This window comes from Bactrocera tryoni, unplaced genomic scaffold (genome assembly GCF_016617805.1).
Source record: "Bactrocera tryoni isolate S06 unplaced genomic scaffold, CSIRO_BtryS06_freeze2 scaffold_122, whole genome shotgun sequence".
NCBI classification, from domain to species: domain Eukaryota; kingdom Metazoa; phylum Arthropoda; class Insecta; order Diptera; family Tephritidae; genus Bactrocera; species Bactrocera tryoni.
In genome coordinates this window covers 44,762-61,949 of record NW_024395837.1, presented here as the reverse complement: position 1 = coordinate 61,949, position 17,188 = coordinate 44,762, and the positions used below count along the sequence as shown (strand labels likewise).

General features: G+C 38.5%; 2 protein-coding genes across 2 annotated transcripts in view; both read right to left on the bottom strand.

The window, feature by feature from the left end:
- Window positions 1-1,221, bottom strand: part of LOC120780044 (piggyBac transposable element-derived protein 3-like) — a gene marked incomplete at its 3' end in the record, with an annotated part of 46,970 nt that extends 45,749 nt beyond the window's left edge. Inside the window, exon 1 of the mRNA XM_040112317.1 lies at window positions 436-1,221. The remainder of the gene's footprint in view (window positions 1-435) is intronic.
- An 88-nt stretch (window positions 1,222-1,309) lies between these two features.
- Window positions 1,310-17,188, bottom strand: part of LOC120780046 — a 37,138-nt gene continuing 21,259 nt past the window's right edge. Inside the window, exon 3 of the mRNA XM_040112319.1 lies at window positions 1,310-6,130. Within this exon, the coding sequence (XP_039968253.1) occupies window positions 3,771-6,130 (2,360 nt within the window). The 3' untranslated portion in view covers window positions 1,310-3,770. The remainder of the gene's footprint in view (window positions 6,131-17,188) is intronic.

Genomic DNA, 17,188 nt, shown 5'->3' with positions numbered 1-17,188 from the left:
TCGTAGAATATTTTAATCCTTAAATGTCCTTTTTTAAAGGATATTTTTTGATTTTCTCGAAAAAAGGGTCAAATTGACCCCTAATGAAACGAGTTAGAGGGTTAAGATCTTCCACAAAAATAATCCTCATACAATTCCACAATACAACTCTTACCATAAGAATTCTCTCAGACATTAACATTAAAAAATGAAAAGTTTGACCCACTGTAAAAAAAAACTCAGACGTGCTGGACCATAAGTTTGTTCTACAAAAATGATCTACTCAACATACCCTTTCAGAATTATAGGGTCGCTATTCTGTTCCAAAAATGCTGTTGGACAGTGTAATTATTAAAACCACCGCATTTATTTTATTATTTTTATACTCAAAATATGTTACTCAAAATCCATTTGTAAAGCTATATGCAAAATTAAGAAAACAAAATCAGAACATACCGCAGGAAATTGAATTAGGTGAGGCACCATTGCCCACATTGTACCCATCTATCCCAGCCCAAGTATAGGCTTCTCTTTAAGGGAAGGGCAGTGACGTATTCTGCCATACATACAGTATTTTGCTTAATGCTCAAATACTCTAAGTGCGGCTACGACAAAAACAACACTCACAACAACATTTCCACAGAAAGAATTTAGATAGCTATGCTATGCAAAACTGCTTTGTTGGCAGTTTTGGTTCATATTTCAACAGAAGATTTAGTTTGGCAAAACTACACTTACAATAATATCTCAACAGAAAGAATTTTGATAGCTATAGCAAAACAGCTTTATTGGCAGTTTTCGGTTCATATTTGAATAGAAAATTTAGTTTCTTTCCTGCGGAGAATAAAATTGAAAATCAGTCTTAAGTCACCTCCCAATTAATAAAGAAGCTCTTAAGCTTTTTTTTAAAAAAACAATTTTTGAGTTTTTATTTTTTTATTTTTTTTATGTGTATGGCATAGGGCCATAATACGTAAGTATATATGTAATTCAATAACCGCTCATTTACTTACAGAGCCCCTATGAGAATGGTATGCATGAGGGGTGTAGGTCCTTTTTTCCAACGGTTCACTTATCTCCTTGTGGCCTTATACCAATGTGCTCTTGGTATTTGTTTTCCGTCCGATATTCTCTCGAATTTAGAACAGGCGGCCCCTTATGTGGTCCAAGGATTCACAAAGTTTTATTTCGTTAGCACTCTTAGTTTCGACTCGAACCGTTGGCTTTTCGACTGCGCCAGTTATGTTGCTCAAACTTTCTTCCGTTCAAATAAAACACTTTAAACACCTTGTTTCTTCGAAGGTTACCCCAATAATGATTTTTATTTCGCAAACCAATTCCACACGAAGTCAAGCAAGTAAAATAAATTTGATGAGTCAGTAAAATTAAAACAATAATAATTGCACAAAAGTTGATAACAGGAAGTAAGTATTAATTACAATTTTTGCAAGTAAGTATTTACAACTTTTGCAATGTTTTAAATAATAAAACAAATTTAATGACATGTTCTTACTATTCCATTGGTGTCTTATGAAGTCAAGCAAGTAAAATAAATTTGATGAGTCAGTAAAAATTAAAACAACAACAATTGCACAAAAGTTGATAACAGGAAGTAAGTATTAATTACAATTTTTGCAAGTAAGTATTTACAACTTTTGCAATGTTTTAAATAATAAAACAAATTTAATGACATGTTCTTACTATTCCATTGGTGTCTTATGAAGTCAAGCAAGTAAAATAAATTTGATGAGTCAGTAAAAATTAAAACAACAACAATAGCACAAAAGTTGATAACAGGAAGTAAGTGTTATTTATAGTTGTTGCAATGCCTCAAATAATAAAATAAATTTAATGATATGTTCTTATTATTCTATTGGTGCCTTTTGGGTTTTGGTGGGTGTTGATGTGACGATATAACTCGGGTGTAGGTTCCGACTACTTGTGTGCCAATATAGCGGGCTGAAGGTCATTCATTTTATCGGTTCATTGTAGAACGTTACCTAAGTACTAAAAAATCAATTTTGAGTAGCATCGCTGATGTTTGTAATTTTCATTTTGTCCGGTTTTTGATATTGCGGTTGTGCCAAACTACAGTTTTGTATCTAAATTTGCGGCTTAGTTGAGTGAGCGTTGCAGTGGTTCGACTATGTCCATCTACGAATTCGACCAAGGAACAGGTGTACGAAGTTTCATGACTATATACAGTGACTCACATGAACATGATGATGATAAAAAACTCGTAAATGGTTTGATATTTTCGAAATATTTTATGTTTTTTTTACAGATATAATATGAAAGAATAAAACACAAGTAATATTTCATTTTTATGAATTCACTTTTTTGCGCACGTCCGAACACTTCGAGCGAAAGTCTCAAAATTGATCACGCTTGCCTTCTGCGCATTGTTCAAATTTTACTTTACCGCTTATTTTGGTGGCGACGTAAAACATATAGATAACGGTACATCAAACGCCAAGCAACATAAGTATTCAGTCGGATTTGTGTTTGATTGCATATGCAAGACGGAATGAAAAAAGAAATGAATAGTCAACTGAAGCGTGATCAATTTTGTGAGTCACTGCATATACAATAACCTTTATCTATCTCGATTAGTTTTGGGATAACAAAACCGTTACACTGTATTTAAATGTAGCCAAATATTTAGATTCCTGGGGTCTGACAGAAGTAGAATACTGCAGAAAAAGCCTAGAGCAGTGCACCAGGGAAACAATGGAATATCTCTTGTGCACTTGTCCCGAATTGGCAAGATTATGCTGTAAAGATCTGTGGCCCCCACAGTATGATACACTGGAGGAGGAATCGATTATGAGGTCGCAGAAACTGTAAAAATTCGCGTCAAGGGCAGACAACCCAAAGAATAACTACTCCACTTGGACTTAGCAACTGAACTCCATCTAGCATCACAAAGAACCAAACTGGTCTATATATGGCTTATGTGGGCCCACCAGATTAATCAAACTTATAGCTGAGATTTTCTCGAAGGACTTTTTTTTTCTTAAGCCGAGAAGTGTTTGGTTCTTGTGTACATTATTTGTAACTTTTTTAAGAACACATTTAGGCGTCGAAAATTAATAAAACACGACAAGTCTTTGGTTTCGCCCAGTTACAGATACTTCAAGATATTGTATATTGGTTTCATAAAGTTTGGTTAATTTTTCGAGGCATGCTTTAGTTTAATGTTAAAAGTAGATGAAATCCGTCCGTTTTTCTTATAGCATTAGTTCCTTAGTATGGTGATATGAGATTCCCACTGCATTTATATAGATATACATATATTTTTTTATTAAAAGGTAATAAAGTGATGGTTTTACATTTCATTTAAATTGCAACTAGTGATAAATGTAAACTAACAAGCTTTTTTCTTTTTTAAACTAAACTTAATAACTTAGTGTTATGATATTTGTTATTTTCTTAGAGTCTTCTCATGAAACGTTATTCTGTTCAGTTTGCGGCTGCTATTGCTAGTCTCTCCTAGTTGTCGGTCGTCAGTGCTTACATGATTCTGTAAACTTTTTGTATGTTTCGAAGCCGTTTCCCGAATGACTTCCTGAACCATTTTTAAATGAATATCACAATGCAGAGCCGAATTGCGTATGTACCACGTGGCATTTAAAATTTTTCGCAGAACTTTGTTTTGGAATCTTTCCACCGTTTCGATATATAATTTAATGTATATTTTGGTTTATAGTTTTAAACCTTCTAAGTTTGTGATCATACTTGTAGAATTTCTGTTGGAGGAGAAGATTCTCCTTGAGGTAGAATGATGAGTGCTAGCACTTTGGTATGAAGTATTTTCTTGAAGGGAGCAGGCAAAGAATGCTTAGAGCCATTACCGTATGCCAAATTGAATGGACAATGTAGTAGTTTTGTTTCGTTTGCAAGAAAGCAAAGCAGATCAGACCAACCATTACAAGGACCACGCCTAAGGGCATATAAATTATGAGATACTTTGGCGATGGATACCAATTTCGCATTTTGTAACAACGTATACCCCAACTTGTAGAAAAGAGACATATACCAGTAAGCGCAGGTGCTAAGAATACCCAAAGACTCTGTTTATTGAGTTTAGTGCCAAAAGCTAAGAGAACTGCACCAAGCATATGTAGAATTGAGACGAATTGTTGACGAATGTGTGACATTGCGATTAAAGTAACCCAAATGGCTAGAAGACCACAGTAAAAATCACAAAACTGCAATACTCCTACTTTTACTAAGCAAAAACTGTACTCATCCTCTCCAGAATCACAAGCATGATATAATATAGAAAAAGCCATAGCGAAAAAATAAATAGTTGCTTCGGTGTAGAAGTAACGTTGAATTGCAATGCAAATGCTGGGTAAAAAAATTAGGTTGCTAAGAGTAAGTAAGAGAGATGATGCAAGGATAGATAAATTTGATGGCACTTGACTATCTTCAGAACAATCCCAACCTCTATAGCCTTTCATGCACACACAAGTAGAGAAAACTAAACCTCCTGACATGTAATGGTAGCAACGGCCATATCGTCCACAACGGCCAGCAACACAAGGATTTGATGAGATCGTAAATACCACCGAAGTGTTGCAATTTTCCAGTGCAAAATATTGATTATTGGTAAGTTTTTGATGCACTTCAAAATTGAGTATCATATCGAAATAATTAGGAGTACATTTCGGATCCACAAAGCAATCTTTTACTTTCAATGTCTCTACATCAGTCATTGAATTCAAGCATTCAATATTTGCAATACATCGCCTCAATTCCGGAAAGCAAGGGCACGATTGCCTTATTTTATCTAAAGTATGTATATTTTTTTTTATAAAGTCTTTTACTCTATCTGTTACGGTTAAGTGAGATGTCGACTTGTTTTGGTGACAATATAGAGCCATGCTAATGTACCATCGTCCACTTTCTGGAAATGGAACGTGAACAAGACCCGTGGTTGTGCTGAAATCCGTATTATTAACTATACTTGCGGCTGGAAAAACTTGTTGGCCGTACTGACATTTATCTGGCCAAATTGGAATTCCTGGTTCTGATAAGTGCATACAAACCAATATTGTCTTATTGCTTCTGGACCTTCCTTTTACAGTAAAATCACTGCCAGTACTGGTAGGAAATATTTCCTGCAATACAATTGATTCGCTTTCTAAAGCTTTTTTCATCGATACAGCGAAAGTTAAAGTTCCGCCTATGTCATGTACCTCACCAACGTCAAAAGCAAAACCAGCAGGTATACCTGCGGTTAAATTGAGAATAAATGGAACTGTGCCATTTTTGTCTGGCATAAGGTCATAATCAAACATAAAAAACTCACGATAAGATTGGCGAAGGAGTGGATAAAAGTCTATACCTCGAAATCGTTTTGGTAACCATTCCCTTGCATCATGATTCAATAAATCTATGGTAATATTTTCGTTTAAAATATCAACGGTTACATTCTTCGTGGCAAAAGTTGAATTGATTATTGCCGTTTCCTGTTCTTTATGTGAAGCGTCCAGAGATGTTTGGAAATTGATTACCAAACCGTATTTTATTTGGTGAAAACAAATACTATCTTCTTCATAATATTCTTTTTGAAAATTTGCACCACTCGAATTAATAGTTTTTGTATATTGTTCTTCATTTTGAGAAACGAATGGCTCAGTCAATTTTGTTTTCCATCCTTCTGACATTACTTTCTTTTCTTTGAAAAATGTCACATGTATATAATGCCAAGCTTTCTCTTGGACGTGGAACTCAAGTGAAATGTTTGCAGTTTTGTTCGGTTTTATTATATGAACGCTGTGAATGAAATTATGTTGATCAACGTTGTCCCGGCTTTCATTAATAGATTTTGGAAAAGCGTTTGATTGAATTTGAAACACAATATCAGGACATTCTTTACAAGCTTCCTCGATTGAAAAATGAGCGGTAGCAACACTGATATCTGATGGTATATATAACTTATAAATTAATTCATTTCTGCTTTTTATATTGCTATGAGTGCTGTCATTGTTTCTTTCAAAGTCTTTATTAAAATAACTTCGAGAACAACTCCCGCAGAGACATAAGACACCAGATTGTGAAAGACCGCTACATAAAATAAATGGCTGAAATCTCAGGACGGACATTTCTGCATTTAGCACAGTATCACACGATCGCGTCAACCCTGGAATTAAAATTAAAAGTTTAGTTACTTTCATTTATTGACACACAAAACGATATTAATCAAACAGAACAATTTTATATATACATACATACATAAATATAAGTATAATTTTATACTCTTGCAATATGTTGCTACAGAGTATAATAGTTTTGTTCACTCAACGAATGTTTGTACGACGTAAAAATAATGCAGTTAAATATAGTTGTACACTCATTTCCTGCCAAAGAAGAAATAAAAAGTTCGCGGATAGGCTTAATGGGAGTATTGCCACACCCACAAAACGCTTTTAATCAAAAATAAAATACCATAAATAAGGACTAAATTAAGATGTAAATTTTTAATTCGGTTCAGAAAACAGAAGTAGCAAGGTGCACGTGTGGGCGAAAATCCGCCCTCTAATACGTATAATGTATATGTATATCTCCTAAACCAATTAAATGGCCCTCATTCCCGGACCTCAATATGCAAACCACAGAAGCACGAAACATCGACTCAAATTCACGACTGATACGCAACCTTCACCACACTCACCAAATCACCACTTATAGTGCAACAAGTGAATTCTGTTCCGCCCTCCCGTAGTTACAATGTAATTGTTGTTGTTCCGATTTGAGCATTTTTGTTCTTTTAATGTAAATTAAAACTCACCACCACTTCTACGGTTCCTTAAGGCATGTTTGCCAATCTTGGATTTTTTCCGTAGAAATGAGTTTGTTCTCTTAACGTGATAGCTCCTTTTAAAGCAGCGCTGTCAGTATCTTCATATATTTTGTAGTAATTAAAAAATATGATTGAATATATCTATATATATAAAAGAAAGTTGTTGTTAGTTACGCCATTTATAGCTCAAGAATGGCTGAGCCGATTTGGCTGAAGATTGGTGGAGGGGTTACTTAGAACCAGGGTAAGGACATAGGATACCTTTTATCTCTTTATGTCAAAGTTTAATAAAACTCATAAATACAAAAATTATATTTCAAATAATAAGCATTTGTTCAAAATTCATGTTTGTAACAATCATTTGAATATATGTATGCGTACAATTTTAAACAGAGTCTTCTCAAAAATAATACAATTGCTAAATATTTTAAATAGAAGAAAAGAACTGCGACCAAATACGCAGTGAAATAGATTATAACTGGCTCAGTAATAAGTCGTTGAGTATGTATTATATCACGTGCATCCCAAAAGACTGATGTGATAACCTTTCCAGCCGCCTTTTTCGTTTTTCCACGTCTAAGAAGCTGTTCATCATGTGAAGTCCGCTAGAATGATGGAGCTATGTTTCTATCACCGACGATAAATTTCGGCTTTATTCCGATTAGAGAGCACTTAAACACTTCTCAGAACCAGTTATTCGTTGTTTTTGTTGGATTATGAACTTGCGAGGAACCTACTTTCCAGCTTAGCAAATATCTTTTCAACGGTGGATTTCTCTGAGCCAAAATTCAACAGCATTTTCCCAAAAAAAGCAATGCTTTATTAACACACGAAATGCTTTATGATCCATTTTTTTGCAAACTAACACAAGTTGCTTGATAAAAATGCTATATCTCATTAGCTTATAGTTATAATCCAACTAATAGAAATCATATAGATGGTAGTAGTAGTTTTATCTATGTATCAGCCACAGTGAAGCGTGGACGGGTCCTCTAGTTAGAAATATTTTTTAACTAACTCAAAATTACAGTCTAATATCATTATTTATAATTAGGTATACTATTTTGAATAATAGGTTTCACGACCGGAGCATACTCTTGTAGAACCCCAAAGGTGATCTAGTGACCGATGCCCAGATCATACTTAAACTATGGTGGGAACACTTCTCCAGCCTGCTGAATGGCAGTGAACGTACAACGCCAGGAGAAGGCGAACCCGATTCAACAATAGATTTCGATGGATTAGACGTTCCATTGCCCCACCATGAAGAAGTTCGAATAGCAATTACCCGCATGAAGAACAACAAAGCAGCGGGGGCCGATGGATTGCCGGCCGAGCTATTCAAACACGGAGGCGAAGAACTGATAAGGAGCATGCATCAGGTTGTTGTAAAATATGGTCGGACGAAAGCATGGCCAAGGATTGGAATTTAAGTGTGCTCTGCCCAATCCCCAAAAAGGGAGAACCCACAATCTGCGCTAACTACCGTGGGATAAGCCTCCTCAACATCGCTTATATGGTTATATCTAGCGTATTGTGTGAAAGATTAAGACCCACCGTCAACAAACTGATGAGTCGACGTTGCGAGTTTTCGAGAGAAAAGTTTTGCGAAAGATTTATGGTCCTTTGCACGTTGGCCATGGCGAATATCGCATTCGATGAAACGATGAGCTGCATGAGATATATGACGACATTGACACACATAGTTCAGCGAATTAAAAGACAGCGGCTACGCTAGCTAGGTCATGTTATCCGAATGGACGAAAACACCCCAGCTCTGTGAGCATGCGACGGAGTACCCGCCGGGGGAAGCAGAGGAAGAGGAAGACCTCCACTCCGTTGGAAAGACCAGGTGGAGAAGGACTTGTCTTCGTTGGGAATATTCAGTTGGCGCCACGTAGCGAAAAGAAGAAACGACTGGCGCGCTGTTATTAACTCGGATATAATCGCGTAAGCGGTGTCTACGCCAATAAAATAGAAGAAACCATTTTTAATTGTTAAATTTTAGTTTTGATGTTTTACATTATGAAAAATTATAACTGAAAGCCTAGATGTGTGCATAGCCATGTATACAAATTGAGCACTGGCAACATTGATCAAATGTGATCAAGAGAGAAGATCGTGAGAGTACCACACATCGACACCCACACTTTCACACCATCTGATTCCTCACACAAAAGGGAATACAACTTCTATTTCGATAACAAGCGCGACTGCTCACAATATTTCTCGCTCGTATCACGTCCCGAGTTTATGAAACATTTATACATCTGCCTCAATTAACCAAATTTTAAACTTAAACCCCTTTAAATAAAGTCCTTAAATAAAATTTTCAACTTTCTATTCATTTGGATAAGTGCTCATAAGTTTTGCTATTGATTTTAATACGTGCTAAGGTGAACACGAAAAAAGGTGAGTGCGCTTCATGGTGCTTCGAGCCATAAAGGAAGGCATACTGGTTTCAACAAAAAAAGCAAAAGTGAATTGTGGATACAAAAAATAAGTAATAGTAAATAATTACATATATGAGTGAAAAAAAATTTTACAAACAGAAATATATCCATATAAATAAACAAAAAGAAGAAACAAAGTAAAAATTAAAAATTGCAGTCAACCAAAGAAAACGAGTGAAATGTATAAGGGCTAAGTTCAGGTGCAACCGAACATTTTATACTCTTGTAACTTGCTGGAATCAAAGCCAGGGAAATACCTCACCATGTGAAACTTCAACCAGAGGATCGGAATCTAAGCAATTTTATATATACATACACCATATTTAACTTATACTCTGACCTACGTATACATATATTCGGCATAAGATTTGTTAGAAAACCAAAATCATAATTCGTATTCATTATGCAAAATCAGCCGGATGTTCAAAAATCAAATGGTACTAGGTCAAGTTTTCGCCCAATTGTATCCATTTCAGGCACTTTGGTAAACTGTTATGAGCAAAATACGTTCTGATTTTGATTGATATAACTTAAATATTGGTCGATATATCCACCATAAAGTCAAGAGGAAGTTCAAACATCTCTATATTAAGTACAAGGGGGTTCAGGGAAGTAATGACCCGATGCCACCCATTTCGCATACACAAACTAAAAGCTGCAGGAAAAGGATTCCATCTGATTTTCAATTGCATACCTCACATATTGGCCAATATTTTCGAACAAAAGTCAACTATAGGTACTGGGGTCCACATGCTCAGTACCTAGGGTATTGAACAGTTTTGGTTGAATTTGAACATTTTTTCGATATACATAAAGTGGCATACTCTAAAGGCATTATTCGTGCAAAGTTTAATCCCGTTATACTTGTATTAATTGCTTCTTGATTTGTGTATTGCAAAGTAAAAGAATCAAGTGGAATTTAAAATTGTCCTATAAAGAAAGTAGGCGTAGTTATTGTCCGATTTCGCTCATTTTCAATGCCACGTTCCAAATTTTATCGAAATCAGTCAGTCAGGTCCCGAGATATGAGATTTCGTAGTAGTTCTTGAAATATTCTGTTATACCATCTCGCGGGTAAAAGTTAATGTCTCTAGCGTTTAGTAGTTTAGGAGATATGACCGTTAAGCTTTTTAGAGGGTGGGCCTTTTGGCAAATACCAACATTATATCTTAATTTGGTGCTTAGTTATGGCACTTTATATGTTTTCGGTTATACTATATACATACATATTTATTAATTATATTGTTTAAAGAGATACAAAATTTATATAGAACACACGCTCTTAAATAAAAATAAATTTTGTTTTTATTATTTGACAATATAAATAAACGAACTTATAAATTTTAATATCAAAAATGTTATAACTTTTAATTTTAATAAAAATAAAGGTCAACAAGCGGGACGGGTTGATGTGTCGATGGGCGAACTGCAGGTGACGAATTGTGTAAATGAATGTGTCTCCTATCCTGTTTTCCATCCTTTTTGTTTAATGGGTAGGGGTACAGGTGTGGTAAGTTGAGTTGTAATGTCATCAGCTGTGGTGAATTGCGCTGTTGTATTAGGATGCGTCAGTTTTACCGGTTAGAGGGGATGGATGCTTAACTCATTTAAATATCCTGGGCCCCCTTGGCGAATGTTTTGCCTAGTTTTATATATATAATCTGAGATATGTAATTCGGCTTACTATTGGTGGAGTAGCCGAGGCCGCAGCTGTGAGAAGCGATTTTGGTTTGAATAGAAAATTGTATTTTGTCTAAATATTGGTGCTAGAAGTACTAATTCATTTTGCGTGTTTTGACGACTTATTGTATTATTATATCAAAAAAGTTTAGCATATAGTATTAGCGGTTATTTACAATTTATTGTTTATCGATTTGGTATACCGGTTGTTGCCCATTCTGTATGATCGGCAATTGTTTGTATTTAATTTATTTTCGGCTTATGAAGGATAGTAACTCCACGTCTGGCTCAGGTATGGCCAGAATGGGTACTCCTTAGCCCTGGAGTTAGGACTGTGACAATAGAGGGATCTTGCGAGAGAATGGAGATCTTGGCCGGGAATGGAGAACTTCTCGCCTCGTGAAATAGAGAATTCTTCATAATTAATTTGAAGCTTTGTTCAGGTGATTCCCATAACCCTCCCATATGAAGAGCGCTTGGATAGATGTGATAAAAGCGATCTTAGCTTTGTAAGCGTAGGTGCGTCAATGTATCGCATTGGGAGTATTGTGATCCCTTAACTTCCTTTTTGATTTTATTTGTATTTGAAAACATGTGTCGATTTTTCGACTTTTGGCGACAATTTTGTTGTATTTTATGTTTAAGTGCATATGCACTTATTTGGCGATTAGTAGCGCGCCACATAACTTCAGATCTTTTTGAATCAGGGTTTTGTACCATTTTTAGCGAAAGCCATCCTGCGGGGCCGAAAGGTTACGAACATATGTAGAGGGGATCTGACCGTGCTTTTTCTACCTTTATGTGGGGTATTGGAAAATTGTGGCTCTAGTGGTTGTCGCACAGCGTACCGGCCATAATTTGATCGAGTAATTATGGGGGGAAGTTTCTTTAAGTTTTGGAATTTCCTTAATTTTGAATTAAGGTATTGGTTTTTATTATACTTAACTTGAGTTGGTATGGTGGTGACTAGTTCTGTAACTAGTCCATTTTGTGTTTCGCTGTGCACCGTTTGAGATTTTTGAGCCTTTGACCAGCATGGTGTCTCTTGGCAATTTTTCGAATTTTGGGTTTCGTGATTTGCTTTCGCAATTAAACCCGTGGTTCTTTTTGTAAACGATCAGATAAATTTGCTTTTGAAACTTTTAAGATTGTGTGTATAAGACAAGTAGTCAGACAACAAGCGTCTTTTTGATCTTACAAAGTTGTTCTTTTCGGAAAGAACACTTCTTCAGCCTGCTGAATGGCAGTGAACGCACAACGCCAGGAGAAGGCGAACCCGATTCCCCAATCGATGACGATGGAGCAGACGTTCCATTGCCCGCCCATGACAAAGAATAGCAATTACCCGTATGAAGAACAACAAAGCAACGGGGGCCGATGGATTGTCGGCCGAGCTATTCAAACACGGTGGCGAAGAGCTAGTACGGAGCATGCATCAGCTTCTTTGCAAAATATGGGCGGACAAAAGTGTGCCCAAGGATTGGAATTTAAGTGTGCTCTGCCCAATCCACAAAAAGGGAGACCCCACAATCTGCGCCAACTACCGTGGGATAAGCCTCCTTAACATCGCGTATAAGGTTATATCGAGCGTATTTTGTGAAAGATTAAAGCCCACAGTCAACAAACTGATTGGACCTTATCAGTGCTGGTTTAGGCCTGGAAAATCAACAACCGACCAGATATTCACCATGGGCCAAATCCTGGAAAAACCGGTGAGAGGAGAATCGACACACACCATCTCTTCGTCAATTTCAAAGCTGCTTTCGACAGCACGAAAAGGAGCTGTCTTTATGCCGCGATGACTAAAAAACTAGTACGGCTGTGTAAACTAACATTGAGCAACACCAAAAGCTCCGTCAGGATCGCGAAGGACCTCTCCGAGCCGTTTGATACCTACCGAGGTTTCAGACGAGAGGACTCCCTATCGTGCGACTTCCTCAATCTGTTGCTGGAGAAAATAATTCGCGCTGCAGAACTTAATCGAGCGTGAAAAATCTTTTATAAGAGTGTACAGCTGCTGGCGTATGCCGATGATATTGATATCATCGGCCTCGAAACCCGCACTAACGGCGCGGCGCTGCTTTCTCCAGGCTGGACAAGGAAGCACAGAAAATGGGTCTGGCAGTGAACGAGGGCAAAACGAAATATATTCTGTCATCAAACAAACAGTCGTCGCACTCCCGACTTGGCTCCCACGTCACTGTTGACAACGTCCGGTGTGTTTTACGTGGGCACCTGCTGACGACAGCTTTACTCCACGGCGCTCAAAAGCACAGCGGATCAAATCAATGCGTTGATCAGCGCCCTGAGAATGCAAAGCATTTTCAGTACCAATTGGCAGTGTGGAATGGACACACTAACCACCTTGGTAGGGTTCGAGGCCCATCTAAAACCTCTGCCGTGCTTTGGGTCCGGCACCCGGTTGCAATGCAACTCCACATTCAACTGACAAAGTCAGTTCTTCCCGCGATTTGGGTTTTAACCACAACCACCACGATACTCCCCGAGGGGCCAGTCCGCACGAGCAGGTTGGAGCGAACTCCTGAAGGGGCTCACTGCTCCCGTGGTACCAAGAATTAGAGTCTCCGGTCAGAACCTCGTAGCCGAAACTACTACCAGTTGAGCTTCCATACGGCTCTGGACTGGTGGCCAGGGGTTGGACCCCATACACACATCACTTACATACACCAATCATACAGAAACTAACCCTAACGTCCAGCTAACCGCCTTCGCCGCTTAAACAGTTCACGCGCAAACGACCCTAACTGTTCGGTATTCCGACTAGAGGAGATCACACCACTAACATCTAATTGTCCATCAGTCCAGCTAATCCCCATACCACCCAAATCCCTAATGTCCGAGTACATCGGGCACTCCGCAATCAAATGCGACCAATTTTCTAACCCGCCCCACAAAAACACCCCGACGTATCCGAAAGGTGCCTCTGATGCAAAAATGCATTCAGAGGCCCATGCACCATGCAGCAGAGAAACCCAGACTCAGACAAAATCTGAAGTCTGGGTTATCTAACGAACCCCCACGTCCCGAATGTACTCGTACGTCACTCGGCCGTTAGGACTATTGTCCCAACGTTCTTGCCACCTACACCTAACCTATCATCTAGGAGCCTCTTGCTCCCTAGATATCCCTCCCTCTCACATCATCGTCAGAAATCCAGTCATTCCGCAGCAATGACACACTCAAACCCGCTTCTTAACCTGAATGCAACAGCACGCTGTATGACAATCAGGTCAAGAGAATTACACCTAACAAGACCTGCATCGCATCCGTAGAGACGGTGCGACATACAGGCAAACAAGCAAGCATCATGCAACGCTGGATTGAGAGGAGTTTTGAGACCTCCAGACAGTCGTGGCTGTCTCCCACCATACAGGGGCTCCATAAGTGGCACAGGCCACAAACAAGCCACGATATATGGTGCGGACAGCTGACGACGTCGAGACTAATCGCTCCTCAAAATCCGTCGTATTTTGCCTACAGTTGCCTGCAGTCGCTCCTTTACACTCGCCAGAGTGTGGGTAAAACACATCCTTTCACTCATGGTCAGTCCCAGATATTTGACTTGCGTCACATATCTGATGCTGACCCCGTTCACACGGACAATCGGTGGACGACCGATGACAATCTACCTTTCAGCAGCATTGCCACCGTTTTGTCCATCGATATGTCGACCCCCACACCTAAACCCCAAGAATTAACGATCTCTAAGAGATCTCCTCCCGCCCGCTCTAGCTCAGACCTCGAGCGTCCTTCGACCATAAGAAGAAGGTCGTCCGCATACGCACAACATTTACAGAGTGGCTCGAGCTGCCCAAGCAGAGTGTCCATCATAAAGTTCCAAATATATGGACCACAGATGGAACCCTGCGGGCAGCCTCGAACAACTCCGATCTCCACACTCCCATTCATGCCGACACGAGAGGCCTTTCTGTCGAAAAAATAACTCCGCCAAAGAGTAATTTCCGGACAGCCAAGCTCCTCCAGCCGTTGCACCACTCGATCCCAGCTTAGGTAATCAAGCGCCCCCTTGAAGTCAACAAATATGCCGAGGACATATTTGTTGACATTCTCCCTAACAACATTCTGTACTAAGAACCACGCATCCTCTATACTGCGTCCTTTCCTGAACCCAAACTGCCTATCCGACCACATACCCCGCGTTAGCTCCTGAAGCCGTTCCACCATGACCCTTTCCAGCACTTTTCCAAGTACTGGAAGGAGACTGATGCCCCAATAAGATCGAGGATCGCTCCTGACCTTATCAGGGGACTTCAGGAGAGGAACAACTCTAGCACTTTTCCACTCGCGTGGAAAGTATTCCTCCCAGACGCACTTATTATAAATGGCCTCCAGGTAATCCGGAATGAACTTCCATAAGCTTTCAAACCATCAAAACCTGGGGACCGTTTAGACCTAACCAGGCCAAAGGCGTATCCCAACTCCCCATCATCTAATGGAGGGACTGGCACCCCTTGTGCTTGAGGTACCTGCACCACCGACCTAGGAAAGAACGCACTTAACAGAACCCCCGCACACTCTCTCCACGACGACAACAGAGTGTCACCGACGCGAAGAGAGGTGATATCCTCCCTCCTACGACCCCGGCAGATCCTATAGACCTGACCCCAGGGGTCGTTCCTATTCTCTCTCACAAAACTCCTCCACTCTTCCTCTTTGCTTTTCAACAGCAGCTCCTTATATTCCCTACCCGCACAACTAAATTCATACCTAAGCTGGGACAGCCTATCAGAATTGGACCGTCGGGCGCGTTGAAACTTTCTCCTCAAGTAAAACCAAATAAGGAAGGGCTAAGTTTGGGTGAAACCGAACATTTTATGCTACTGCTACTTGCAAAAATAAAGCCGGGGAAATACTTTAAGGTCTAAAACTAATTATATAGAGTAAAGTTTTCTGTATGTTCGAAAACCGTGATATTAGTTATGTAGGGGCTAGGTCAAGTTTTCGCTCAAATTTATTTATTTGAAACACAAAGATACTCTGTTATGATTAAAATACGCTCTATTATTTTCATTGAGATAACTCATATATTTTACTGCATATACAAAGTCACCCGAGGTTCGAAAATTTTTGTATTAGGTATATGGGGTCCAAGGGAAGTATTGTTCCGATTGGACCCATTCTAGATATACAGACATACTATTATAAGAAAAGGATAATCCTTTAATTTCAGTTATATATATCACGCATTGACCGACATTTTCGATCAAAAGTAAACTGTAGGTACCGGGGTCAAAATATTCGGTACCTAGTGGCTTGAATGGTTTTTATTGGATTTAAACAGTTTTTGATTCTAATGTGGCATACACTAAAGACATTATACGTGCAAAGTTTTATCCCGTTATATTAATTACTTCTTGATTTAAAATTGTGTTATATGGGAAGTAGGCGTGATTGTGGTCTGATTTCATCTATTTTCACATCGTGCTGAAGGAATATGAAAAGAATGCCACTCCCTTAATTTTGTTGAAACCGTTTGGTCGGGTACCGACATATGGGATTTTACCAAAAAGTGGGCGGTGCCACGCTCATCCTACAATTTTTACCACGGTCCGTATAAAGCCTTTTGATACCATCCCAGCGGCAACTTTTTGCGTTTCTGGCGCATTTAGTTATACTTATCGCGTTTTTAGTAGTGAACGGGGTTTTCATTTGATTTAGCCCATTTTATGAATATTGGTAGGACTTCTAGTACAAAAAAAAATCGAGTTCGCAGATGGGCATAGTCGGACCACTGTCACGCCCACAAATCGTCATTAACCGAAAACATATAAAGTGCCATAACTAACGCGATTTGAAGGTACCGTTGGAAAGAGGAAGTCCGCCTGATTAAAAAATATACAGGGTTATAGGTACCGCAAACGCTTAGCTTACGAGATATTCGAAAAAAAAAATTCAAAAATTCCCAAAAATCAAACATTTTACTCTTTACACACTTTACTCACATTTTTCATTTCAAATTAATTAAATTGAATTATAAACTTTTAAATAAATCCACATTTTACACTTTTAACAGTCTTTTTACCGAAGAAATCTTTATTTTAAAAATTACATTTTACACTCGTAGTGAACATCATGTGTGTGCTAAAAATTACGACGAAATGGAGCGCTGCCATGTGATAATAAGGAAATTCGCTGAAATGCCTTTTTTCCCAAAAATCCCTCTATCCATTCATGTGGATATGTTCTTTATTTAATTTAATAAACTAATAAGTAATATTATACA